Here is a 26,847-nt window from a genome sequence, read left to right as displayed (position 1 = left end):
CTGACAGCAGCAGGAAGGAAGGACCTGAGCTATCTGTCCTTCACACAGCGTGGGTGTAGCAGCCTGTCGCTGAAGGAGCTGCTCTGTTCTCTTCTTCAAATACAAAAGAGCTCACAGACTTTGTTAACCTCTTGTGCCAAAGCATTTCTTCCTCTACAAAAAGTGTATTTTGAAATCTTCATTACCTGATGTTTGAACAGGCAAGATTAACATTACTGTTTGTCTACAACTGCATTGTGTTTGCTTTTAACTGGACATGTTGAAATGTAGAAAATAAATATGGGGGCGACCTTTAGCTCACCTAGTAGAGTGTGCGCCCCATGTAGGCTGAGTCCTAAGCAGCGGCCCGGGTTTGATTTTGACCCGTGACCCTTAGCTGCTTGTCGTCCCCCTCTGCCCCCTTTCCTCTTGTCCTGTCAATTAAAGGCCATAAAAGCCCCAAAAAAATAATCTTAAAAAAAAAAAATATGGAATCAAAACAATTGTGCATGTGTCTATGTCTATTGTCTTTCTCAGACAGCACGGGTAATGTGATCGACTTGGTGAAAGATAAGCTGCCGGAGCTGCAGCTCTCTGAGGAGGATCGACAGAAGAACCTGGAGCTGCTCCAACAGGCCAAGAAGGTCAGCGACCGTTTCCTGACACGCCGTGGCCGCCGCTCCCTCACTGACTCACCCACAGGTAGTGAATACACAAACGCACACACATACACACTGTACTGTACATAGCAGATCCTTTCTCAGTTGATTGTTGTCTTAGTGAGTTTAACTTAATTAAAAAAAAAAAAATTCTCTGGTAAACTCATTTGCCTTTAATTGAGTTAGTTTGTTACTTTAAAAAAGGTCACATTGAACTCAATCAGTCAATTTTCTTCAGGTCTTTCTCCAACTCAAACTCCATCGTCCTCCCCGTGTTCATCTAGAAGCAGCTCACTGACTGTGGCTCCTCAAACTGGTAAAGTACTATTGAATTATTTACTATTTATTTATAACTTTTCTACCCCATTTTCCTATTAATTTTTTACCTTTGGAGTTTGCGAGAATCATTTTGTTGGTTGTTTTCTGCTCTTTCAGCTGTTGAGGCAACCCATGTCAGCTCACAGTCGGTTGGGCAGGTAAAGAAATAATTGTTATTTTTATTTCTAAAACACAACATTCACTTACGATGGCATGAGTTGTACTGCAGATATGTTTGATGCATGCTCATTTCCCCAAATTAAAACTGTCAGTGTTCATTTTATTTCCCTTATTTGTGTTTTTTAAGTGGTCCAAGTAATATTAATTAACACAAGATGGTTTGCTACGTTGTCCTCTCTTGTAGCATCGGGAGGTTCCTTCATTGCGAGATCAGCCTGACGTAACGACCCAGGATCAGGAGGTCAGATGAACAGATTCACTTACTGTGTTTCTTTTTATTAGCGAGTCAACTTCTGCACACTGTCAACATAAAAAAAAACGTTTTAATACCAGATTTTAACTGACTTCTTTTTCAAACGGTTGTTTCAGCCTCTCAAGTTTAAAGATTTTTTTAATCTTTGGTCCAGACTGAAAAAGTCTCAACAACCGTTGGATGGATTGCCATGAAATTCTGTACAGATGGGCTCCCGGATAGCTCAGTTGGTAGAGCAGGCACCCATATATAGGGGTTTACTCCTTGACGCAGCGGGCCTGGGGTTCAACTCCGACCTGCGGCCCTTTGCTGCAGGTCATTTCCCATCTCTCTCCCCTTTCATTTCTTCAGCTGTCCTGTCAATAAAGGCCTAACAATGCCCAAAAAATAATAATAATAAAATAAAGAGAAATTCTGTACAGACATTCATGCTTCCAATCCCAATGACTTTGAACCCCTCAAACATTTCACTTATATCGAGAAATATCTCAACATCTACAAATACAAGATGGAGTTGCACAAACTTTTGTACAGACATTTATTGTTGCCTGATGAAGATGCTGATAGTGTGCTGGAGTTTACTACATTCTTCATCCATACATGGAATTGTAATTCAAATGCTACAGGTTCATTAACACAACAGAAATGCTTAATTTCTGAATAAAAGTTATTGTCTTGCTAACCTCAGGGCAACAGACTGTTGGTGGACTGGAAGCCCTCTGAGAAGAGAAAAGTGTCCTCTGGGACTCTAACACCGCGTTTTGCTGTTCAGAAGGAGAACTGTGATCCTGCTGTACCTAAGAGTCCAGTCAGTAAAGCAGATGAGGGACCTGGTCCAGGCCGAAACGCCAGCCAGGCCCCGGCCACAGGTGTGGCCAAGCCCGTCCCCCAACCCCCTACTCAACAGGCCCCCTGTACAGCAGAGATCAAGACGATTGGGGCCTTCCCTCCGCTGATGAGGGCTGTTTCCTGGGATGCTGTAGGCAGCCTTAATTCTAGAAATGGAGCCCCGAGTTTCCCTCCTACAGCGGAGGACACCTTCTCAGACAAGCCCAGGGATGCTGTCTTCAAGTCCTCAGGGTACAAGGACCTCCCCACCCTGCAGGGGAGTGTACCGAAACTGTCTAAATTCAGAGAGGTAAAGCATTGGTTCAGCAGATTACATGTTACTGTCATTAGTGCCTGCTTTTGTAGTCAAATGCGCCTCTTCTGTAAAATGTGTAAATGCTTTGTTCTTTCTTCTGTTGTTCTGTGTGTGTGTGTGTGTGTGTGTGTGTGCGTGCATGTATAAAGGAGCACAAGCTGATGCGTAACCAAAGCATAGTGGGATCCAAGTTACCAGACCTGAGCGAAGCTGCTGAACAGGAAAAAGGTAACAGTCCTTGTTTTCCCCTGACGTCGCTATAAGAGAGAGTACTTTCGGCAGTACATTCAGCAATGTCGCCAAGGGTGTGCACTTCCTGAATCTCACGGAAAAACTGTTCCAGTCAGAAAATGATGATGATCTGTTCTTGTTTTTTTCCCTCCGTGCAACCCATTTACTGGCAACCTCATAACAGAAATAAATGCTGTTTTCATTTTCCATCAGCAGATGGCATGATTGTTAAAGCATGTGAGCCAAAGATGAAATGATGGGTTTTAGATGATTTTATGTATTGTGTGCGTTTTGGGGACTTGAGACTTTACTTGGACTTGACTGCTGGGAGACTTGACGAGACATTTGAGAAAGCCAAGGTGAGACTATTTTACTTTTCAAGGAACAAATAAAACCTTCTTTTTCTTAGAAATGAAAAGTTGAATTTATAAGAAATAAAACACAGCCTTCTTCAGTCAGTTAGGATGGCTAATGTTAGTAAACTAGATACATTTTACCGTCTACAACAGGGGTCACCAACACCACCAGGTAGCCCCCAAGGACCACATGAGTAGCCCTCAGGCTTGTTCTAAAAATGAAAATTGAATATTGATATTATCTGTTTCCCACCTTGTTAAGTCATTGTTGATAATTATTGTGAGAAATCATTAACATGATCAGTGTCTTCTCATAGATGAGTATCATTAATCATTAATAATCATATATAACTAAAGGCAAACTGAGCAAATTTGTAATTTCAGAAGAGTGTATCAAACTGGTAGCCCTTCGTATGACTCAATACCCATGAAGTAGCTCTCGGTTTCAAAAAGGTTGGTGACCCCTGGTCTACAGTATCTGAAATTACTGAATCGGTTTACTGACTTTACGACTCTTCTTCACTTGTGCTACTGTTACGCTACATTTCAGTATAGATTATTGTCCTGTGGTCACCACTCGTGGGCAAAGTGGCTGCAGTTAAGGGAAAGTTACATAGTCTCACTTTAAAGACACGTGGTTTTACGCAGACTTGCACATAAACACTTGAGTCTTGACTTTAAAACCAGTCTTAAATGACTTGAGACTTGAATCACAACTTCTCTGGAAAAAAAGACCAGTGAATTCTCTTTAGGACTGATTTATACAATAATGTGTCTGCAGGTCCTCTAGCTTCTCCAAACTCAGTCAGTAGTAAGGAGGCAAAGGAGAAGTCCGAGGCCATGCCAAACATTTCAGATGTGATGCTGAGAAAACTCAAACTCCACCGAGGTCTACCAGGCTGGTGTGTGACAAACCAACTGCTGCTTAAGTTTACGTTTATCTTTTGCCTCATCATTCCTGTCTAATTGCCTAAAAATAACCCTCCTTACATCTTAATTTTACTGTGTACAAAATACTGTATGTACATTACTTACATACTAACATTTTCTCTTTGATTTCATTCCAGTGCACCCCCTCTCACTGAAAAAGAAGTTGAGGTTTGTATCTTATCTGTACAGGTTTTTTGGGGATTTCCACAGATTATTTCTGCTAAAAATAAAGAGAAAAACATCAAGTTATTCCCTTTCCTGATGAAGCATTGAAAGTTCACTACTTTGTCCAGCATGCTACCGTTGATTTTGTTTTCCTGACTGTGGTGCTGTGTTTGTGCTTGTCTGCAATTTAAATGAATAATTTGTCAATTTGGGAAATACACTTAACAGTTTAACATAAAAACTGAAAACAGAGAGAAACTGTTAGCCTGGCTCTGTCCAAGAATAACAAAAATCTGCCTACCAGCACCTTAAAAGATACTAATTAACATGTTATATCTTGTTTGTTTAATCCATACAAAACCTGCATTGTGTAAAACCGACAATTTTCCATTTTATAGCAGCTTATGTGCCGGACTATTTCTTAAACTAGTAACTTCCTGGAGTCTTTGCTTTTTGGAAATACCTTTAGATTTGGATACAGTCCTAGAGCCAGGCTAGCTTTTTACCCATTTCCAGTCTTTATGCTAAGCTAAACTAACCATCTCCTGGCTATAATTCAATTCAATTTTATATTTTTGTCAAATCATAAAAGAAAGTTATCTCAGGACACTTTACAGATAGAGTAGGTCTAGACCACACTCTATAATTTACAGAGACCCAACAATTCCCCCAAGAGCATGCATTCGGATCGACAGCAGCGAGGAAAAACTTACTTTTAACAGGCAGAAACCTCGGACAGAACCTGGCTTTTGGTGGGCGGCCATCTGACGCGACCGGTTGGGAGAAAGAGCTAGACAGATACACAGAAATATCACTCATAGTAATTATAGCAGTGGGTATAATGGAATAGCATGATGAACAGTGGCTATTGTAGTAAAGATAAAGATAATAGAACTATAACTAATAATAAAGTAGCAGGAGTGCAGGGTGTAGCAGGGTGTCGAGCAGGATCACGGCAGCTGCTGCAACCACGATCCAGGAGCCACTCCAATCCAAGGAAATCAGTGAGGCGAGAATGCATAAGGACTCCTAGGAAGAAGCTAAGTTAGTAACATGCATTAATGGGACATGAACGCACACAGATGGAGAGAGAGGAGAGAGGAGCTCAGTGTGTCACAGGAAGTCCCCCGGCAGTCTAAATCTATAGCAGCATAGCTAAGGGCTGGTCCAAGGCAAACCTGTGCCAGCCTGTAAAGGGTTGGTAGATGAATCTGACATCCATTAAGAGAAGCAGAGCATTCCTCACTCCCTAATTATAAGCTTTATCATAGAGGAGAGTTTTAAGCGTACTCTTAAATGTGGAGAGGGTGTCTGACTCCACAACCGAAACTGGGAGCTATAGTATACTTACTGTATAAGTAAGAGATGATAGTGCTATCAATCTTCTCATCTAACTCTTGGCAAGAAAGCAAATAAGTGTATTTCCCAAAATGTTGAACTATTCCTTTCATAATTTAACATTTTAAAAGAGACTCAACTTATTTGCAAATACATTTATTTACTACTTAAACACAACATAAACCGTTAAATAGCAAAAGAAAAAATATATTCTAAAACTAGAATTTGCCTCTTGCCATCTTAATAATGGCAAGAGTATAATAATAACAACATAATAACATTTTTGTTTTGTTACCAAAGCAGTTAATTACACCTTTGTAGGAAATGGGATGCCTGAGTTTGGCTGTGTTCTGTCAACAGGAAAGTGTTTTTCTATTCCTCATTAGACCGAAGAGACTCAGAGTGATTTCCTGTGGTGAAAAATGCAAACATTAGTGACGCTGTCGGGCTTAGGCTGCAGTCCTTCTCGCGGCTCCCTCCGGGATGCGTCTGGGTCAGGACAGTCAGAGGTTATATATTTCCTCTCAGCCGTGGCCCATGTATGTTGGAAAACTGTGCAAACTGGCTTTGATCAACACAGAAAAACATCATGAGGTCATATGTCAGAATGGCAGCTTGTTCCTCATGCTCGTTTCAGGGCTGCTTGATTCTCCCTCACACATTAACCAATAATAAATGTATATTAGTATTACACAAACAACTGCTCTGACTCTCATTCAGCGTGTGTGGGAAAGTTTTCTATGGATTCCTCTGATTATTTCTCTGTGTTGGTGTTTTGCCATCACCAGCAGATCATCTGTATTTAATGTGCTGCCATTCTGAGTGTTATATTGCAGTAACTTCCTCCCCACAGAATGCTTTCATCCAGCTGTCACTGGCATTTCGTAATGACAACTACACTCTGGAGATGCGGCTCAAACAGGCAGAGAGGGAGAGGAACCTGACAGAGGAAGACACAGAGAAAGAACTAGAAGAGTTCAAAGGTGCACTGAAGGTCAGCTCTCGAAAAAGCAGCAGCTGACGTTAGATTATCTAGAATTCCCTCTGGCTTTTTAATGCTAGTTCATTTGTTTAGTGTTGGTGTAAATACGTATCTTGTCCAATCCCAGGTACAAAGGGGACATTGATGTACACTTTGTTTTCCTAAGAGAGTTGTAACAAGATGTTGTTTTTCTTGCAGATTACTTCGCCACAGTGGCAAAACCTGGAGCAGCGTGAGGCCTACCAGCGCTTCATTGAGACAATAGCGGTACTGCACCGACTGGCCACACGGCTCTCCAGCAGATCAGAGATTGTCGGAGCAGTTCGACAGGTGCAATTATACACGTGCAGATGACAAAGCAAACTGAGGAAATGCAGGACAGTTAATGACAGAGAAAGACACTGCTACAGTGTTTAAATATACAGTACATCTTATTGTTTAAAAGATACTGTCTTTTTCAGGATGTATCAGGGCTATTGGGATGCCTGTTTAGCAGCATTTAAAACAATTATGGGGAAGAGTCTTATCTGATGTCATGGCTGACCTCGTGCCGGCTAAAACAAACATCAGTTAAATTTACTGTTTTTGCAGTAGAAAGGTCTTCAACTATTTAAAATCCCAAAACCACTCAGATTACTGCCCTTTTTAGTCTTTTCCTTGTACTGTTGCCCATCTATTAATAACAATCTAACTATAGGGCTCTATCAATTGCACAGAAAGGACGGCTCATATAACATTTTCGATCCAGTTCAGATGACTGGAAGTCTCTTGAGTGACTTTCAGTTTGTTTTTCTGATAGCCACATTTATAAATAAGAGTATTTTTTTGGCATTTTTAGGCCTTTATTACAGATACAGTAGACAACTTTAGACACACAGCAAAGGCTGCAGGTTGAAATCGAACCCCTTGCCGCTGTGTCAAGGACTAAGCCTCTGTATATGGGCGCACCCTCTACCAAGTGACCAACCCAGGTTCCTCACATGTATACATTCTTGAAATGTTAAAAACTGCTTCATACACAAAGTGCAAATAATAAATTGGATGTGTGCTAATCACATAGGGTATAAAGGAAAAGTAAAATATATGAAGCTGGATTTATTGTTACAATAAGGCTTTTTCCACAAGATATTTCTCCCCATGAGCTCTCTGCATGTTTCTTACCTTTTTAACATCTGTTTTGGTTTTACGGTACATTTTACTGTATGGTCCAGTCACTGCTCTCTTCAACCCAGTTTCCAGTAGCCGTCAGCGGCTTTTAGCAAATAACACTGATAGCACTGCCCAGCACCAAATAGCTGACAGGCAAACTTAGCAACTCACTGGTCATAAAATTGAGCATAAAAAGACAGATATTTGGGGAGACCAAACCATGAAATCAGAACAAGCCAGTTAATATTGGACTTCTATTCATCAGGTAGCCAAAAACATGATGCTAATGGGAAGATAAATTACGCTGTATCTGCTGGATGTGTTAGTAGGCAGTTACTTAAATAGGTCAGGACTGTGTGTCTGTCAACTTGTTTTGTAGCTTGTCTGTTTCTTAGTGGCCAAATAAACAATTAATTCAGCTTTAAAAACACATATTTATACTCAGAAAGCTGATAGAATAAGTCAAATGGATGTTGGACAGTCAAATATTTATTGGAATCCTGAGTAGAAATTAAAGTTAGGTTGTGTCATTTTCTTTTCACAATTGTTTCACAGCTCTTAGAGCAAAGAGTAATTTGTTCAAAGTCTCTATGCTTTAAGGTTAGTTAGGTCACTTTCCTGTGCTAATGTATGCAGTAATGCAGTCTTGTATTGACCTGACTTTTCATTGTGCAACAGGAGAAACGTATGAACAAGGCCACCGAGGTCATGATGCAATATGTAGAAAATCTGAAGAGGACGTATGAGAAGGACCACGCAGAGCTGATGGAGTTTAAGAAGTTGGCCAACCAGAACTCAAATCGCTGTTACGGAGGGTCCATAGACACTGGAGGTAAGACTGTGCTAGTGACCACATTCAGATCGAGCAGAGGAAAACACATATTTTAGTTTCATGCTTTTAAACTTAATTTATCTAAGCAAGGGTTTGATAAAGCATGCACCTTTTTTAGCATCACTGCTACTTTGCTCTGCAAGAATATTTTCACAGGGAGCATTCCACTGTAACTGGAGTATCCTAATGCTGTGTTACTGAGCAGCTTCACTGCAGCTTTGGGAACGATACTAGCATGAAAGGAATGCTTTCTTTTCTCATGTAATGCTGTGTTTCTTTGTACGTCTCTATAAAGATGATGGAGTTCCGCGGCCGTCAAGATCGATGTCCCTCACTCTGGGAAAGGTGAGCACTGCATTTTCCCCAAATGATGTTTTTTAGTGCTGAAATAATTAGTCCATTAATCAACAGAAAATTACAACTTTTTTCATAATTGTTCAGTCGTAATCTAAAAGACATCTACTAAGCACATTCTCTGGTTCCAACTTCACAATGTGAGGAGTTGCTGCTTTTGTCTGTTTCATATGGTTATACAGTACAGGCCAAAAGTTTGGACACACTTTCTCATTCAATGCGTTTCCTTTTTATTTTCATGACTATTTACATTGTAGATTCTCACTGAAGGCATCAAAACTATGAATGAACACATATGGAATTATGTACATAACAAAAAAGTGTGAAATATCTGAAAACATGTCTTATATTTTAGATTCTTCAAAGTAGCCACCCTTTACTTTTTTATTAATAAGGGAAAGAATTCCACTAATTAACCCTGACAAAGCACACCTGTGAAGTGAAAACCATCTCAGGTGACTACCTCATGAAGCTCATTGAGAGAACACCAAGGGTTTTCAGAGTTATCAAAAAAAGCAAAGGGTGGCTACTTTGAAGAATCTAAAATATAAGACATGTTTTCAGTTATTTCACACTTTTGTGGTAACTACATAATTCCACATGTGTTCATTCATAGCTTTGATGCCTTCAGTGAGAATCTACAATGTAAATAGTCATGAAAATAAAAAAACACATGGAATGAGAAGGTGTGTCCAAACTTTTGGCCTGTACTGTACATTGAATGTTTGTACTGTTAGTCAGACAAAACAAAGCAATTTGAAGACGTTTTTTTGTTTGTGTTGATCTTTTAATAAAACTAAAAATCCACAGCCATGCTAGCAGCTCTGTGAGGCTGTGCTTGGAGATAAACGTAGATGTCAGCATGCTAATAGACTTAAATGACAATTACCATCTTGGTTTAGCGTGTTATTATGCTAACATTTGCTAATTAGCACTAAACACTAAAAATGTCCTATTTTTGAAGTTCTTTTGTGTTTCTTGTTTAATGTATAAACTTGTCTCTTCTTTTAGTGACATCATCATGCCTCTGTAGTTGTATATGTCCAAAACTTTTACATCCCTAATATTCTTATTTTCCATTCTTACCAATGGCACATGTTCTGTCTCCTTTTCACCCGGCCCTGACTAGGCTCTGCCCAGACGTAGGGTGAGCGTAGCGGTGGTGCCTAAGTTTAACCTCCTGAACATCCCAGGTCAGACCCCAGCCACAGCCGGCGCGGGACCCACTGTGAGCCTCAATGTGGGACCCACCGCTGGTGCTGCTCTTCCTGTCCTGGTAGGTCTTCTGTCGGGAAATTATGGGAAATGACATATAAAGCATTTAATGCAGTGACACCCACTCTCTCAGATTGACTGCTGACAGATAGTTTCTGGTCCTAATCCAGGGGCGATTCTGGGATCAGACCTTTAAGGGCCCCTAATGAGAATGTGACATGGATACAGTGCCTTGCGAAAGTGTTATTCCCCCCCCCACAGTAATAACGACCAACTTGACACAATGTTCTAACATTTAGCAATAATATTCTTCCACAATATTTAACACTCTCCTCTATAGTGTGAAGCAAATGATGTGAAACCCAACACTCCCACAGAGGCGACACAACCAGCAGCATCAGAAGAATGGTGAGTTTTATGTACTGGTTTTGCTTACACACGCGCGCACACACCCGCACGTACACAGCAGACTGCATGTACAGTATGTACACATACCATTGCTTGATTCCCAAGGTCACCACACCGTCCTTTAAACAATGCAAAGCATTTTGTGCTGCAGTGGGACCTTTGTCTTGTTTGTGTGACCGTCAGGATGTGTTCTACAGTGCAGAGAAAGCCCCAGTGGGGTGAAAATAACCCTGACAGCATAAAACAATAATCAAATCTGCTGCAGTTGATGGATATGCTAACCTGGGTCGTAATCTAAACATTTGTGCAAAGAGCGACAAAGTCCAGGCACAAGGCTCCAATCATATCCTGGTTATAAAGAGAGCCTGAGTGGAGCTCTCAAGTGTGTAGATGTTCTGCGAGGAGACGAGAATAGCAATAACAAATGTGCAAAGTGCCAGCTCCATTTCTTCTCTTTGTACTTGCCTTGCCTTTGATGGTCTCTGTAATGGACACTGCTACTCAGCCAGTGCTGCAGTTTGTCCATTATTAAACAAGGCCACAGTGTTGTGATGGAACATAAATGTACACTCCTGAGTTTTATAATGCCTGCTGTGTTCTTTCCCATCTGAAACAATGCAGTGGAAAGAGGGTGTCAGGGCAGGAAAGTGAGCCAGCCAAGCCTCCAGTCAACTTAGAGGAGATCAAAGCCGAGATCAGAGCCGAGCTCAAAGCAAAGCTCGAGGAGGAGGCATATAATAAAGGGTGAGGCATTCTCTCTTCATCCTTAATTACACGCAAACAATCTGTGTGATGACATTGGTGCTCATCATAAATCACCTTATTGATGGGACTCATCAGTTATGTTGTTATGCAGATGTACTGTATATAAGATGTATATAATGTTAAGCATATAGAGACAATTTAAATACTAAATTCTACATATGTTACTGCCTGATGATAGGACATCAATGAGATACTAGAACATCAATATTATTACTGTATATTGTTAGATATTGCTGGTAAATTTGAACATTTCAAATGCAGCTACCAAGAGGGACTGAGGCAAAGCAAAGTGATCCAGGAGGAGAAGCAGGAAGAGGAAAATGCTGCAGAGAAATTGCTGGAATCAAAAAATAAGGATGAAGAGAGCGGAAAGAAGAGACGGACGAGCAGTTTAAGGATGACCAGGTAAACCAAATCTGCTGCTTTAAAAAAAAAAAAAAAAAAAAAAAAAAAAAGAAGAAGATATATCTGGATAGTTATTCTTTGACAGTATTGACATAATAATATCAAATGACAGGTCTTCAAGTTATCTGAATCTCATCTACACCATGAGAGTAAACCTAAAGAAAACTTGTCTCCATGTGGCACATCTAAAACTTTCAGTAGTTTAGTTAGTTTAGTTTCAGTAGTGGTGTAAAGTAATAATCAAAATCAGTTTTTATACAGATCTTCCAACTTTTAAAATATATTTTGTCATTTTGCACACCTATTAGCCACTTTCAGAAAGATGGATGTTCATGATCACACATTTGTCAGGATAAAGACATCCTCAGATCATTTGTGTCCTGTTGGTAAAAAATGGTTAATAATGTTGATTTTTTTTTTAATACTGGATACAGCACTATATCGCTATATCACAAAAGTTATAAATTATAGTCTTTATGTAGCTCTGCAGAGTTTGCATAGTATTATACATGAATGGTAAACCATGCAACAAAAAGAAAAAGGTGAAATCAAATTTAAAGAAGTAAACTGCCATGTCATTTTACCCATCTTCGAATGTATAAATCATTTCTCAGTTTAAGTAGAAAAATCTTTCCAATACATGGATCTCTTAATGATTTAAAGCCAGATTGTTGTAAATATTTAAATATGTATCTGTCATTTAAAGAATACACATATAAAACTGTTGACAGTAATGGAAATAGTAGATGTACGTTTTTATACTGTATACTGTATGAGGTCATTATCTTCACAGGAGGATGGAAGAGGTCCTGGTTCTTCTTGGTCGCTTTTGTCCCAAGATTCCCTTGAATCGGCGACTTCTCTGGATCGCCCTGACACTGTTTGTGGTGATGTGTCTCGTTATCAGTATTTTTGCATTCTTCAGTGACTACTATAACAGACGTGAGGACACGTAAGCAGAGATGGACTTTGTGCGAGGCGATGAAGATCTTTGGACTGAGTGTAGCTGAACAACCAAAGAACCCCAGTACAGAATAACAGAGTCATCCTCCGTCTCTGTCAGTTTACCATATCACCACACTCGGACTCACTTGAATCCATGACCCTGATTTTCGAGGGCCAAAGACGTTTTGGGAGGCTTTATGGGTTTGCCTTTGTCAAAGTTATCGCAAAGTTATATTATTGTTTGGATTGAAAAATTGAGAGATTGTTTGCTGCAGTGAGAAAAAAAGATAATTTCTGTTTAAGGGACCAATTATATAGTGTGATGATATATATATATTTAAATTAGATGCATATGTAATGATATGTTCTGGTTTGGGTACATTTTGATGATGAATATGGCACTTTCCATTAAATGCCGCAGTAGAAACGGTGTATATTTATCTACACTCTAATGTTAAAGTATGATCTCTTAGGTCCAATAGATAGTAAACCCCCCGAGAGATTTTGAAGTAATATTTAATGTTTATGTTTTGTTTAATTTCTATAATGTGTATTTAAATACTTTAAAATATAAGCACATTCCAAAGTTCCTTAAGTGCAATATTTTGCAGTTGATGGTTCTCGTTTGTGCCATTTTGGATTGTGTCATCAGAGCACTGAGAGATTTTCTTCTTGTATGAGAGCACTGACTAAATGGCATGAGGCTTATTTGTATCTTCTTTGCACATGTGTGCCTACCTGTGTTGTTTGTTCTTTGTGTATTTTAGGCTCTGCCACTTCACCTTTAAATAAAGGTGCCTGAGATATTTTGTATCAATTTCTTTTGAGTAATATAAGGTGCTACCAAAGCAAATTTGGTGCTATAAAATCCCTCTTCTAGCATGCTAAGATCTAAGTTTGTTTTACCATCTGAAGGCAGTGAACACTAAATTTACATATTATCACCTTTTAAGTTGATATGGCAAACATGTTAGCAAACAGTTGCTTAAATACACTTCCACCAGTTACAGAGCAACAATATCTTTCATCTGGAGTCATGTTTCTGGCCACCTGGTGAATATAAAACCAATATTCATTATCTTTTAGCTCTGTTATTGGTCTCTACCAACTCCTGAGGGAAATATTTTGATCTTTAGCTGCTAAATGCTCCTCTATGTTCAGCTAGTTGCTAACTGTGTCTGTGTTCATTTTGCAAAGTACATTAATTTGCATCCTTGCCTGGAGTTTGATGAGAAGTTTAATAACACTCATGTCTGTGTATGCTAAATATATCGCTACAGCCCACAGCTGGTTAGTTTAGCTTAGCACAACAACTGAAAACATGGGCCAACAGCTAGCCTGGCTCTGTCCAAAGGTTACTAAATCCACCTACCAGCCCCTCTAAAGCTCACTAATTAACATTTTACATTCCGTTTGTTAATCTGTCTTGTTGTTAATGTTAGGTTGCAGAAACTATAAAAAGTCACTGCATCAAGCCTAGAAATAGCCCCTCCCCCTGGTAATTAGTTAAGTTTGGATGGCTTACCCAAACAAGACATTAGACTTTAGAGGTGCTGGTAGGTGGATTTTGCTACCTTTGGACAGAGTCAGGATAGCCGTTTCCCCGTTTCCAGTGGTATGCTAAGATAAGCTAAGCTAATCGACTGCTGGCTGTAGCTTATATTTATCCTACAGACATGATAGTGGTATTGATCTTCTCATCTAACTCTTGGCAATAAAGCAAAATGTATTCTAAATTTGTAATCAATAGGCATATGTTGACATGTCACAGTAGAAAAAGCACAGGTGTAAATAAAATTGATGATTGCTGAATTCCATTTAGCTGGTTCAGTTTCAGGGTCCTGGTTAGGGTTGGGCATTGAGAACCAATTCCTACATGGAATCGTTTCAAAAATTACGATTCCAGTGGAATTGTTTCTTTATTGGAATCGTTTGGAATCGTTTGGAGGATTTGGTTTCAAATCTGATTATGGGTTCCAAATTTAACATGCGCAAGTTTTGGTTTCCGTAGCGTCCAGGCGCTTGTTGTGTTGCAGCCTTGGAGCACAGTAAGTGGCGCTCTAGTGTGGCTTCATTTTACGTTGAAAAAGCCTGGGAAAACTGCAACCCACCATTGAATCAAAATAAAACTTTCCTCTTATTTGTGAAATAAGCATGTGACCCATTTCAACTCCGCCCCTCAAATAATTGGAATCGAGAATCGATAAGAACCGGAATCGAAAGGAAGAATCGCAATTGGAATCAGAATCGTTAAAATCTAAACGATGCCCAACCCTAATCCTGGTATTGTTCATGATGTCAAAATGACAAAAGTCAAAATGCTGTGAAAAAGGTCAATGCCAATCATATTTTCTTCTCTGTTCTCACTTACCAACACAACTAAATTCCATCATAATCTCATTGGAGTATCTTAATTAACTCAGGAAACCATTTAATGTAATGTAATGTTACTCTTGAAGGTCTTAATGTGACCCCATAGGCACACAAACACCTTAAGAGAAGTTAAATATCTCAGTCCTTTTCCGTAGCTCCCAATGTGTCATTTATTCTGCCCCCATTGACACCTCACATCTGACAAAAACACTGCTGCATGTTCGTCAGCTCTGCGTCATTTCCTGCCGTCAGGGCTTGTGTGGAGATGTTTTTGTGGAAATGGGATGTTGCCGTGTGCCAAAGAGATACAAGAGATCATAAGCATGTTCATGATTGAGTAATTCCCCATGGGAGGAAATCATTATGACAGGCTAACCCTTACCCCAAAAGGACAGGTTTAAACTACACATATTACAAGCTGTATTTTCACTTAAATCCAACAAATGTATTGCTTATGTTCTTAACTTAACACTTGTTTAAGTCAAAGAACAATCCAGTTTAAATCATCATTTAATTATTCCGGGAACATGAATTTACTGCATTTGGCTTTCACATAACTTCTGTTGCTTTATCTCCTGTTGACAAATGAGTTTTATATCTATGTCTCCTGGGCCCTGCTCCTAGAACATATAATGGCTCTTGATCTGACCCGTGAGCAGTACTTCCCTCTTCCTTTTCCTTTTCTTTTCTGGCAATGACAGAGTCCACACACACCCCAATGGACAGAATCAACTCTATTTAACCCTGTCATTTGGCTCAAAAAGCGCATAAATCGGGCATCACTGTCGTCCCTCTGCATTCATCCGACTCTTTTCTGACCTCTTTTCTTATAAATATGATCTGGCTTTGTATCTCATTGGTGTTGTCAATTACTCCAGTCATCTCTGATCAATATATTGAAACAAGCCACATCAGAGGTAAGTAATTCTAGCAGGTTTGATATTTATTCATTTGCAAAATTCTATCTTGTTTTGTTTTTTTGAATAAAAATGTCTTTAGATAAACTCCTTTTCCTCAAAGTATCTAAATCTAATAAATGTTTTATATGCGGTTTTCAGTTTTCCCAGCAGTGAACCAAAGTATTGCTGGAGTATTCCAGGTTAGCGACTTAAATGTGCTCAACCAGCCTCAGTATGGCTTCAATGCCTCTGAAGCTCGGAGGCTCTGCTCGTCCCTCGGAGTGAACATTGCCTCAAAAGCACAAGTACAGGAAGCTCTCACAAGAGGCTTAGAAACATGCAGGTGAGACCAGAGAAGAAATGATCAACTCACTCATCTCAGTGGAGTTTGATGAAAAGCGCCTGATGTTCTGTCATCTTTTGTTTTTATTCAGGTTTGGATGGATTGATGAACATTTTGCTGTCATTCCTCGCATCAAGGCCCTTTCTAATTGTGGCAAAAGCCAGACGGGCTTGGTGACATGGCGAGCCTCTGTTACACAAAAGTTTGATGTGTTTTGCTTCAATGAATCAGGTATGACCTTTTTTACACTACACATTAAGAGGCAACAGTAAGTTGTAGATATCATGCATGCTATTCTCAACACAGTCCTAGCTTTTTGATCTTTAAATAAAACATGTTGGTATTAAAACAGAAGGTATTAACTCAGATTAGTGTGAATGAGTAGTCCTGCCATAGGCTGTGCTATTGCATTTACATTTGGACTGAATAACTGCATTTTTCTATATTCTAAATAACTTTCTACTCTACTTTCTACTACTACAAACTTCCTTAGAAATTAATGATGGCTTGATGATTGAATTGTTTGATTGAATGTTGACTGAAATTGTGGAGATCATAAAAGCATTGTATAAACCTCCACAGTTGTGTTATGTCTATTTTACAGAATCAACTAAATATGTATCATTACCGGAAACTCATTCAGAAATGCAATTATTAATAATTTCCTGCACTATATTTAAAGGCAGCTGTACAAGGACATCACTGTCAGCACAGAGTTGCAAATGGGAGGCAGAAACTATTTTTGAAAAACATACATTTATCAAATGGCATGCACTTTTTATAACACTTATCTAATCTATCATGGCCCTATGTATATGCACAGATGCCGCAACACAATTAAGGGATGCAACGACTGATAGCCCTTTGAAAAGCAGGGATTACTCGCAGCAAACTCAGTCTCCTTCTAAGGCAGCAACCTCCACCCGGACCACGCAGTCTACGACTTCTTCCTCAACTCCTAAAACCATAGACAATAAGGCAGTACCAGCCCGGTTTGTCAGCAGTGTACAAAGTTTTGCTGGAGGTATGAGGATTTTGTTCACAAGGGAATTAATGCTGTGGAGGATTTTTTGTCGTATTCAATACATACTACATATGAGTAACAACTACAAAAACGTTCTATCATAAGTGTGTGGATGTGATTTTTGTTTGGTATGACTAATGTGTTTTCCCTTTCATGTTTTATTGCTCCAGCAAAGGCTATACTCATCACATCAACTTGTGCCCTTCTCCTTACTGCAATAATCATCTTTGCATACATCAAATTGTGAGTGGTTTTCCATATGAACATACTTTATAATATTGAGGTCCAAAGACAGTTGTGTTTAAATGATGCTATCTGAAAAAGCACATACATTAATCAGTTAATAGTGAATTGGTTGTTAGTGGGCTCTACATACAATAGCACTAGTCAAAGAAGCTATACTGTATATCAGCACAGAAGAGCTGTGGATAAACTGATAAGACAAAGCATCTTTCTTTGTACTGAATATTACATATATTTGTCCTTTTGTTATTATCACTTATATTAGTGCATCATTTGTTTTTCTTTGTCTCTGTGAAAAGGAGGAGTTGCGCTCCGAGCTCTGACATTAAGCAGCAGCAAGAGTACATCCAGACAGAAGAATGGACGTGTGAGAAGAACATAAAGGAAACCAAGCGGGCTGCACAGGAAGATGACACAATAGAAGTGGTTGACATTGCAAGTTAAACATTTTTCTGATGAGATATTTTTTAAGAGGCACTCCATGGACAACTACTGAGGGTTTTTTTTTTTTAGGACAAAGATGTGTCCCTTGTTTTGTGTGAAAGTAATGTAACATAATGGCCATAAAGGGCATTTATTTTTGTATATGTCATACAGTATGTGCTTGTTAGTATTTCAGTCATCTGATGTTAATAAATGGTGCAGTTTGGCCACTAGATGGCAATGTTGGCTATACAATCACTGTGAAGACTGAAGACATTTTATTCTTTTAACATACTGTTTGTTGCTTTAAATAATGAACAAACATGTAAATGCAACATTTCTACAACAATTTCAAGCATCGTGCCATTATGAACTGATGTATCTCCCAAAATTTTAATATACTGATATCTTTCAAACCTCTTTAAAACAAGCTAATTAAGGGAGAGAGAGGAAATGTACCAGACATCATCTATTATCGGTCATCTAGGCTAACATTTTGTAACACTCTCAACCACAAGTGTTCTTGTTTCTGATGAACAGTGTATACAGTAACTGAAAAATGTCAAGTTTCAAACTATTTCTATGGCATACCCCCATCACAAAATGGAGTGTAAGGTACAATTGTTTATACATTGTGGGTTTGTGTATGTATTTCACACAAGCTTGGACCCCCACAGCTTTTGTCTAAACCTTTGAGAAGCAAAGTGCCATCAGTCATCCAAAGCATGCGTCTTCACTTTACCAAACTACTTATGAACTTGTGACCCGCTAAGCATTGCTTTTTGATTGGCAGGATATTGTATTTTTCATGTAATCATCACAGTCACTCACTGGCACTTTTCAAAATAAAGTTAAATGGTGATTACTGAGAGCTCAGCATGCTTGGATTCTGTCTAACGCGAGGTCCATTTTATTCATACTGGGAATTCATAGCTTCAGACTTCACTGCATCGACTATGAAGCTGAGTTCATTGCACAGTGTCTCGTGTCTGTAGGCCATGCGGATCTGGGCGACGTTGGTCCGACGGATATCGTTCCCTTCAGGTCCATCTTTCAGGTAGTTCTCTCCTAAGAAGTGCCTCTTTTCCTGTAAACAAACAACAACAAATTATTGGGAGAAAGATGAGATCAATGTTGATTAAATGTCATGGAGACTGGGCAGAGAAAATGGAAAAAGAAGGAGGTGAAAATGTCACTACCTGGTGAGACAGTCCACTTTGCAGCACACTGTTTCTGGCTATTTCACACACATCACAGGTGCTGAGCTTCCACAGCTGAGCTGCAATAGCGTACTCTTCCATCAGGGGCTCCTAGAATCAGGACGTAAACAATGGATAAGGAATTATTTACACTGCAGAACTAAATCCATCTAAAGAACACTGCAATAGTATGTTTATTTGTTTTGATTCTGGTATACTGAACTAGAAACACTATATTTCCTGTGTATTTGTTTCTGTTTACCTTGGTGTAGTGGAATTGCATGGGATCATCTGTGGACAGGGACACACGCAGGCCTTTGTGCAGGAACTCTCGGAGAGGATTTTTGGAGTATTCCAGGAACAGGCTGTTGTTGCTGAGTGGCGACATTGCAATTGGCACCTGGGCCAGGTAGTACAGGTACTGCAGCACAGGGCTCTGAGGGAGCATGAAGTTTAAAATAAATGAACTAAGTACTGCTGACAGTCAGCAAACACATATGGTACACACGCACATACAGTACACAGAGCTGGAACTTGGTACTTTGTTGTGCACGTTGAACAAGGACTCACAAGTTCTGTATTGTTAAATCTAAAACATTAGATTTTGTTCCAGGTTCCCCATAATGAACACAACCTGATCTTATATAAGAATTTGTAGACCTTTATCCACATTGTCCAGACTTACTGTAGATACTGTTGGATTATTGCAATTGTAATAAATAAGTTACACAGATGATAACCACTCTATTTCTTAGCAGTTAGTGTTGTAGATCAATATCAGTGACTCATTGTCATCTTTTTTTTTTTTCTTTTTCAGGAACATACTGTAAATCCATCAGAAATTCAAAACTTTCAATTTCTTCTCCCTCACCTATGGTTCTCACATTTTCACGCTAATAGCGAGAAATCTGCAGGACATTTCGGATACACAAGCTTGGGCTCAAACCAACAAAAACTTCAAAAGGAAGAAACATTAATTTTAGTATTGATTATGTTGCCATTTGGTCCAAAGTTAAGAGTCATTAAAACAAACACTCTCCTGTGTTCTCACATTGCGGTAGCTATTTTGGACAAAAAGAATAGAGAATAGTCGTATTATTGATCTTTGGCTGTGGGTCAGCCCACAGCAGCAGCAGCAGCAGCCCCATGTTGTCCCCTCCCTGCTCCGGGAAGGACAACTCTTTGATCACTATAAATTCTGCAAACAGCAGCTAAATACTAGAATAACCTGTCCACAAGTATGTACCTTCTTCAAGTTGAGTCCATGTGAGATGTTGTCTGATGTGAGAAAGGCAGAGACCAAGTGAGTGATTGATCCAGCTTCTCCGCAATGGGGACGGAACTGGAAGGTGCTCAATCCACGCTCTCTATTTTGGACACAAAAGGACAATCAACATACGAGCAAATCATACAACAGTCCTCTCTCGTCCTTGTATTCATCATACTGAGAGTATTTAGATATCAGCTGCATATTGAGATGTCCTAGATACTCTCATCAGCTCAGAGTGTTCAGTAGTTACTTTCCTTAATTAATAATTTCTTCCCTGAGAGCTTTACAAAGTAAACTGTCCACTGAGTGCTGGACCCAGTACCAGGCCAGGTCCTACATTGTAAAGGCACAACATTTCCCCCCATCAATCTTACAGCAAAGCACTCTCCTTTAATGAAGAGGTGTGGGTTTGCGAAAAGAAGGTATTAGTGCTTACTTTCTAAGGTTGTTGAGGACCATGATGTTTGCATACATGTGGAAGATGTAGTAGCTGTAGGGAGGGTTGTCATCTGCAGTCCACTGTTCTGGCTTTGGGCTCCTGAAGGAGAACATGTGATCGCTGTGTTTGGACTCATCGTCTACGCTGTCGAACCCAGACACCTGCACAAAAAAAGAAGTCATTTACTACTGGTACTAATCTTACCTTCAAATTATTAATTAGACAACTGTGTTTTTACTATATCGTCATTCATTATCTGTTTATACACCAGCCTCCACCTATGGGTGCCCACACAGGGAGTTACATTTGTTGACATATACTATATACTACTTAATAAACACTTATATCATCTTACAACTATCTTATAGTGTGTTATAAACCATTTATTTAGTGTTTATATACTGCATATACATGCTTATTACCTCCAACAAATTAATAGCAGTGAATAGGTAACATTAGATATAAATTAGAAACTTACATATTTGAGAAACACATGAAGTTGTTTGTGCTTCTGTGGGTTAACAGTGGCCTCAAATAGAGGAAGGAATACATTCTCCAGCATCTTGGCAAAATTAGGTACCAGCTTCTTTGCTTTGAAAATATCACTGAAACACATACAAACATTAACTAGGAAATTTTCAGATTTCACATTTTAAGAAGTTCTTTTTTTTTTTTCTTCAGGCTGTAGCACTCACTATATTCTGGGCACTTGAATGATCCACCTCATGTTTGGAGAGTGTACTTTGTGGTGAATAAACCACTTAGCCAGACTGTCCCACTCCTCTGGAGAGCGTCCGTAGATGGAAAGGCGTGGCTCTGCATGCTGGTACTTACTCTCCTCCAGGTCATGGGCCACTTCCTGTTAAAATGTGAGAAGTAGAGTGTGCTAAACTGTCTCTGCACAGGTTCTGACTTAAAATGTATGAGTACATAATATGATACCTTTATGATGCGAGCAAAATACTCTCCATTTATGAGGTTGTCTGTTTTCAGGAAGATTTCTCGAAGTTCACTGGCTCCCACTGGATTATACTTCGAATTGAACTTGTCAAACCGGTGGAAGGTATGTCTCCCCTGTAAAGTTTATAAATTACAAAGCATAATTGTGAACCCAGAATGGTCAGTCATGAAAAAGCGCCAATCAATACTGGTATTTACCTGTGCTGGCAGTGAACTGAAGTGACAAAAATTAGAGGCAGAGAGAGTGAAGGAATTGTAATTAGCATAAAACTTGTGTAATGTGTAATTTGACATGACATTTCCATTGCCATGACAGAAACATTTCTGATAAAATTGAGAAACATTTTAATTTGCCTCCGATTTTAATATATTTAAAAAATGAACACAGAAAAAAAACATAATGCTAAAACATGGGGGCATTTTCTACTTTTCTTACAGCATGCACATCCAGAGAGTCCACAGTAAGGTCATAGGGGTCCTTATTGAGACTGTAGAAAACCTGCTGGAGAGTCATCTTTTGTCCAGCCTTTTCCAACACCATACGGTCAGCACCAGTCTTATATGTTTCCTTGATGAAGGTCAGCAGGTGTTTCTGAGACATGCAGGCAGCTGCATGAATATGCGTGTCCACCTGACAGAGAGAAACAAAGTCCATGTTCAGTCTACTGGACAAATTGATTGTTTACAAAAACACACATGGCTTTCACCGTACCATTTTATACAAATAGTTAAGGAAGAACTGACAGCATGTACTGTCAAATCATATGGTTAGGTGTTTTCTCAGAGACAATCTGTGGGATGCAATATTGGATGATACACTCTGTCGATCCAACCTTCCTAACATTGTAGAAATCTCTGTGAGGCACACTTTTCAGTTCCTTTAGCTCAGCCATCTCATTGAGCATATCATGGAGGTAGAACTTTGAACTCAAGAAATTTAGTCGTCTGTGACAGTAGGTCTTCCTGAAAATTAGAGTGGGCCTCAGTTTAGTAAGTGGGATTAAGTACCACATGCATAGGTGGCAACAACCAGTTTTACAACCATAGCTTTAGTGTCTTTTTGTTTTGGCAACTTACGTGGGTCCATCTGCAATCATTGCCAGCACATGACTGAGGTCTATGGCAAAGGTCTCTAAGTCAGGGTAAGGAAGGTCATTGGGCTGGTTTTCTCTCAAAGCCTGGGCATTGTCATACACATACACTATCCCATCCTTCATCTTTAGTTCATAGTTCAGATTCTCAGGGATGTTCTCCATACTGTAGGGATCTTCCCCATCTGTTGGACATGGGCACATATCTGGAGGCCACAACATTGTTCTGTTACTGTCATATGAACCAGAACAAACATCAGTGAGTGTATCAATAACCATAATGCGTGTACACTTCATACCTGGTAGAACCTCATCTTCTTCGCTCCATCTCACGTTCTCAGCGCTCCGGAGGAACTGGGCTGTGGTTCTGCAGAATCTATGATAGGCCAGCTTTGAGTATTTCTCGCGTATAAGCAGAGCCTTAAACAGACTTTTGGCTGCCTGTTCATAGTCCTCCACTGTGATCTGAATCGGGAATGGACATGACACATAAATCCATCCATCAAGTGTTGTCTTATTTAAGCCACTGGTAAGTGCACAATTATGCCATGGTTTTCAACATTCTGTGAACATGAAAAACAAATGTAAAAGCTGCGAAAGCATTCATTTCTCTAACAGTGATGCACACATTTGTGGTAATACAGTAGTACTTACTCCAGCACAGTAATCACCACTAATAGTGACCCTCTGGTAATCAGGGCAGTTTTCTGGCAGTGATGAGCAGGTGGAGCTGGGGGACAGGTATGGCGTGACTGACACTGACCGCATACCATCTGTATTCACTGGGATCTGCAGGGACATTGACTGGGAACGAATAATCTTCAAGCTTTTTTTCCTGCAAAATTAGCATTATTGTAACGAACGTAACTTTTCCAGAAGTCATGATACAATTGTTAAAAGGCTTTAATTTGTGACATTGATCTGACTGATGACAACATCCTCTGCGATTTGGTGCCAGACAAATAGCAGAGCCTACCTCTTGGTACTCTCCTCTGATTGTTGCTCTGCCAGCTCCTTAAGCAGTTCATGTTCCTTGGCTTGCTGGATTACAATTGGGCAGTCCTCAGGCACATTGAACATTGACAAGGCATCCTTGTTGTCTTCTTCCTTTAGCGCTGATGCATATACTTTCTCTGCTAGCAGTTGTGTCTCCTTCTCTGCCTCACTCAGAGTTACCTTCGGAAATTGACGAGGCATGTCTGCAAGAAGGAAGAAGCTACAGTGAAATGACTGGTGACATTGACATGTAATCATGGCATACAAAGAGGACCTTCCCTTTATTCACCACCCGGAAAGCTCTGTGTGAATTGTTCGTGTCCAACAGGATTCATTTTAAACGCTTCACTTTCAATCAAGTTGTTTTTTTCTCCCAACTCCAAATGAAAACCATGAAAAAAAAAAATCACCTTTTGTGGTGCTTCATTCCACAGTCAATATTAGCATTATCTTTATTACATTATCTAACTTTATTGTTGTTGTCCACAATTTGCTTTTCCTGTTTTCCTGCATTTTTTCTGAGTAGCAAAATGGGATAATGTAATGGAAACATAGCCAGTTCTGTGGAATATCCCACTTAGGTTAAAAGCATATTGAATTGTGCAGCGGTACACTGACATTTTGAAAATAACTCGTGTCAGATAGTTCCATTAAATTCTCCAGATTCATGACCTTTGTATGAATGCAAGTCCTCCTGAGCTAGACATGTTACTTTATACTGGCAGTATGTCACTCCTTACTGTAATAAAAAGTAATTCTGTTTTAGCCCGTATCAACATCATAGCTGTAAGTAACGCTTGTTATTACTAAAGTATGTAATCCTGGATCCACCATCAGGTACAGTCATGCTCAGACAGCATGTTAAACACACTGTCTATTTAAGCAAGGAGATAACCTGGTGAATTGTAGTGTATTGATATCCTGTGATACAGTATACAGTTTGCCATTGGACTGCTGAGTCAACACCAGAGAAGGGCCATGCTGCATGGTGTCATATGCCAATGTTCCGCTCTGCAATGCTGCTTCCAGGAAACTTTATCATTCCGGACACACAACACTGTATCCTGACAACAGCTATGTGCATCACAGGAGCTTTATGACATCACGTACACACAGTGAAAAGAGATCAGGCTCATAAAGCTGTATTGATCTGGTCTGGAGATGATGGCCTTGTCAATTATTAATTGTCCTTTCATACACCCCGAAATAATTTCTTGAAACAAATACTTGTATTTCTTTTTCTCACAGTCAGACGCCACACAAGTTATATTGTTCAGCATGAGTTAGCCTCGATCGCCAATGACAGCTGGACAGGGACTAGCTAAAGTTAATCACCAAAACATTTCCGGGAGAAAACAAAACACTGCCCCCCCCAAAAAAATTATAACTAATGCCGTATTTTCGCCAATCGACCTGAAATCTGTTTAAAAACATGAAAAATGAACCAGACCATTATATAACCTGACGACACTATCTTAAAATCAGTGCGCGGCTAATTTACGTTAGCTCTATCATGTAGCTAACATTAAGACTACGGGCCAGCTACAGACACGGTGGACACCGTTTTGGATCAGGTTTCCAGGTTAAACGACATGTTTCTTAGAAACGGTGTGAAACCATGGACGAGTGTAAAACAGGCCTTAAGCGTGGTTTTAAGCTTAGTACCTTTCCCCCAGTGGCTTTCCTTCTTTTGCTGGGTGTGTCAGAGGTGTTACCCAATCAGCAGCGGCGTGTATGTAAACCTGTTTATGGTGTAGCTAAACCAACTCGTGGTATTAAAAAGACAGCTGCGCTTGCGCACACATGAAGGTGTTCAACGCACTACCGTTTCATTTTAATTTCGCGTTTGTCGGGGCTGAACACGTCAACGTTAACGGTTATTCGGTTAACTGCAACGTTTGATTGTTAGGAAGTTATAGGCTAGCTAGTTTTTAACCAACGTACTAATGTAGCTAGCTAGGTACAATATACGCAACGTTAACTTTTTTTTTTTTAAATTGTGTTAGCTAGCTAACTTTACTGTTATCTTAACACATCAATGCCCTATACTAGCATGCACTTCCCATCCTAAGGGCTAGCACACCAAAGAGGTTAACGTTACATGTTTTAGCCAGCCAGCTAGCTAGCTAATTTACTCATCCTGCAGAGGTGCTGCCAGCTGGTAAGTTCATTACAATAACTTTTACAGCCGTTTTAGCTGTTTCTTAACCTTACATCAGGTATGAATACAATTAACATTTTTGAGAATAGACTGTAACGTTATTCAGCAAAAGATGAAACATTTTCATTCAACAGTTTTTGGCGGTTACTATGACAACCCGGGCCAAGATGTGTCATGATGGCTAAAAAAAAAAGTTTTTTCGGCACTTACAGTGACCTACTGGCTTTTATGTTTGTATTTTCTCTTAAAGTTAACTAATTGTTATGCATCAAAACAAACCTTATTCTATTTGTACATTTTTTTCTGTAATTTTGTTTTATTTATTTAATTGCATCAAGTCAAAATTACTTCTATTACTTACTATGTATTCAAAAATGTATTTAGGTTTTTGCTACTCATTTCCCCCCACACATTTTGCTGCTGAATGATAGCAGATGTGTAGTGATGCAGAGAATAGCTTACACTGTAACTTGACTTCATAGCCATTTTACCCATTATCTTAGTATTATACCTATCATCAGATCTGCGCTTACCTTCAGTGCCACTCATAACCATATCTGGGGGTGTTGTCATCTCAAGTTGGACACAGTGAAGCAGGTACAGATTCAGTGGTACCGTCAAAGATTCCGTCTGCATCTATCTGGGTCAGACTCAGTCAATCTATGACTCTCTGGTGGCCTACAATTACAGTTTTATTTTTCTGACTGCCAATCTCTCTATTTTAAGGAGCCAGTGGCCTCATGTTGACAGAGCTACTAATCCTGAGATGTCATAACTGGCTGTGAACAAAGAGAGGCCTCGCTTAGAGGCAGGGTTTC

General features: G+C 39.5%; 4 protein-coding genes across 13 annotated transcripts in view; 3 read left to right on the top strand and 1 right to left on the bottom strand.

Moving 5' to 3' along the window:
• The window catches only part of mrvi1 (murine retrovirus integration site 1 homolog), a 36,909-nt gene extending 23,495 nt beyond the window's left edge, over nt 1–13,414 (top strand). For 5 of the 6 annotated variants that reach the window (XM_028576019.1, XM_028576003.1, XM_028576012.1 and 2 more), the window contains 17 exons: nt 517–681; nt 877–954; nt 1,074–1,114; nt 1,321–1,377; nt 2,078–2,527; nt 2,683–2,761; nt 3,902–4,022; nt 4,188–4,218; nt 6,407–6,547; nt 6,734–6,865; nt 8,363–8,516; nt 8,812–8,861; nt 10,000–10,146; nt 10,426–10,493; nt 11,115–11,237; nt 11,520–11,663; nt 12,457–13,414. In XM_028576019.1, the coding sequence (XP_028431820.1) occupies nt 517–681; nt 877–954; nt 1,074–1,114; nt 1,321–1,377; nt 2,078–2,527; nt 2,683–2,761; nt 3,902–4,022; nt 4,188–4,218; nt 6,407–6,547; nt 6,734–6,865; nt 8,363–8,516; nt 8,812–8,861; nt 10,000–10,146; nt 10,426–10,493; nt 11,115–11,237; nt 11,520–11,663; nt 12,457–12,619 (2,144 nt within the window). In that variant the 3' untranslated portion in view covers nt 12,620–13,414. Of the gene's footprint in view, nt 1–516; nt 682–876; nt 955–1,073; nt 1,115–1,320; nt 1,378–2,077; nt 2,528–2,682; nt 2,762–3,901; nt 4,023–4,187; nt 4,219–6,406; nt 6,548–6,733; nt 6,866–8,362; nt 8,517–8,811; nt 8,862–9,999; nt 10,147–10,425; nt 10,494–11,114; nt 11,238–11,519; nt 11,664–12,456 lie in introns of those variants that run through there. The other variant, XM_028576029.1, reaches the window with a different exon arrangement.
• Nucleotides 13,415–15,697: 2,283 nt separating this feature from the next.
• On the top strand, nt 15,698–18,465 carry lyve1a (lymphatic vessel endothelial hyaluronic receptor 1a). Its single transcript, XM_028578651.1, has 6 exons — nt 15,698–15,898; nt 16,040–16,223; nt 16,315–16,454; nt 17,047–17,247; nt 17,418–17,490; nt 17,790–18,465. The coding sequence occupies exons 1-6, from the start codon at nt 15,817–15,819 to the stop codon at nt 17,932–17,934; spliced, it is 825 nt and encodes a 274-aa protein (XP_028434452.1). The 5' UTR covers nt 15,698–15,816; the 3' UTR covers nt 17,935–18,465.
• On the bottom strand, nt 18,179–26,642 carry ampd3a (adenosine monophosphate deaminase 3a). Of its 4 annotated transcripts, none has more exons than XM_028578623.1 (15): nt 26,563–26,642; nt 23,849–24,071; nt 23,527–23,707; nt 23,172–23,337; nt 22,859–23,078; nt 22,615–22,744; nt 22,218–22,412; nt 21,764–21,895; nt 21,517–21,680; nt 21,300–21,426; nt 20,819–20,982; nt 20,359–20,479; nt 19,375–19,548; nt 19,113–19,223; nt 18,179–19,000 (listed from the first exon to the last, which is right to left on the bottom strand). In XM_028578623.1, exons 1-15 carry the CDS (start codon nt 26,600–26,602, stop codon nt 18,824–18,826), a joined length of 2,325 nt encoding a protein of 774 aa, XP_028434424.1. In that variant the 5' UTR covers nt 26,603–26,642; the 3' UTR covers nt 18,179–18,823. The 4 variants fall into 4 exon arrangements, with proteins under 4 accessions (XP_028434424.1, XP_028434433.1, XP_028434415.1 ...); XM_028578632.1 differs by lacking the exon at nt 26,563–26,642 and adding an exon at nt 25,534–25,909; XM_028578614.1 differs by lacking the exon at nt 26,563–26,642 and adding an exon at nt 24,764–24,976.
• sbf2 (SET binding factor 2) overlaps nt 25,374–26,847 on the top strand; it is a 124,801-nt gene continuing 123,327 nt past the window's right edge. Inside the window, exon 1 of one of the 2 annotated variants that reach the window (XM_028578602.1) lies at nt 25,374–25,450. The gene's annotated coding sequence lies outside the window, so the exon portion shown is untranslated. Of the gene's footprint in view, nt 25,451–25,490; nt 26,030–26,847 lie in introns of those variants that run through there. The other variant, XM_028578594.1, reaches the window with a different exon arrangement.

This window comes from Perca flavescens, chromosome 1, assembly GCF_004354835.1.
Source record: "Perca flavescens isolate YP-PL-M2 chromosome 1, PFLA_1.0, whole genome shotgun sequence".
Taxonomy (NCBI): domain Eukaryota; kingdom Metazoa; phylum Chordata; class Actinopteri; order Perciformes; family Percidae; genus Perca; species Perca flavescens.
Note: the sequence above shows the minus strand (reverse complement) of the source record. Positions and strands in the feature narration are given on the sequence as shown.

Coding starts and splice junctions, on each gene's coding strand:
- lyve1a (XM_028578651.1), top strand. CDS start 15,817: ATGATCTGGCTTTGTATCTCATTGGTGTTGTCAATTACTCCAGTCATC. Junction 15,899..16,039: donor TGAAACAAGCCACATCAGAG/GTAAGTAATTCT, acceptor TGCGGTTTTCAG/TTTTCCCAGCAGTGAACCAA. Junction 16,455..17,046: donor GTTTTGCTTCAATGAATCAG/GTATGACCTTTT, acceptor GTATATGCACAG/ATGCCGCAACACAATTAAGG.
- ampd3a (XM_028578614.1), bottom strand. CDS start 24,815: ATGGCAAACTGTATACTGTATCACAGGATATCAATACACTACAATTCA. Junction 23,708..23,848: donor TCAGAGGAGAGTACCAAGAG/GTAGGCTCTGCT, acceptor CTAATTTTGCAG/GAAAAAAAGCTTGAAGATTA. Junction 23,079..23,171: donor AGAAGATGAGGTTCTACCAG/GTATGAAGTGTA, acceptor TGTGGCCTCCAG/ATATGTGCCCATGTCCAACA.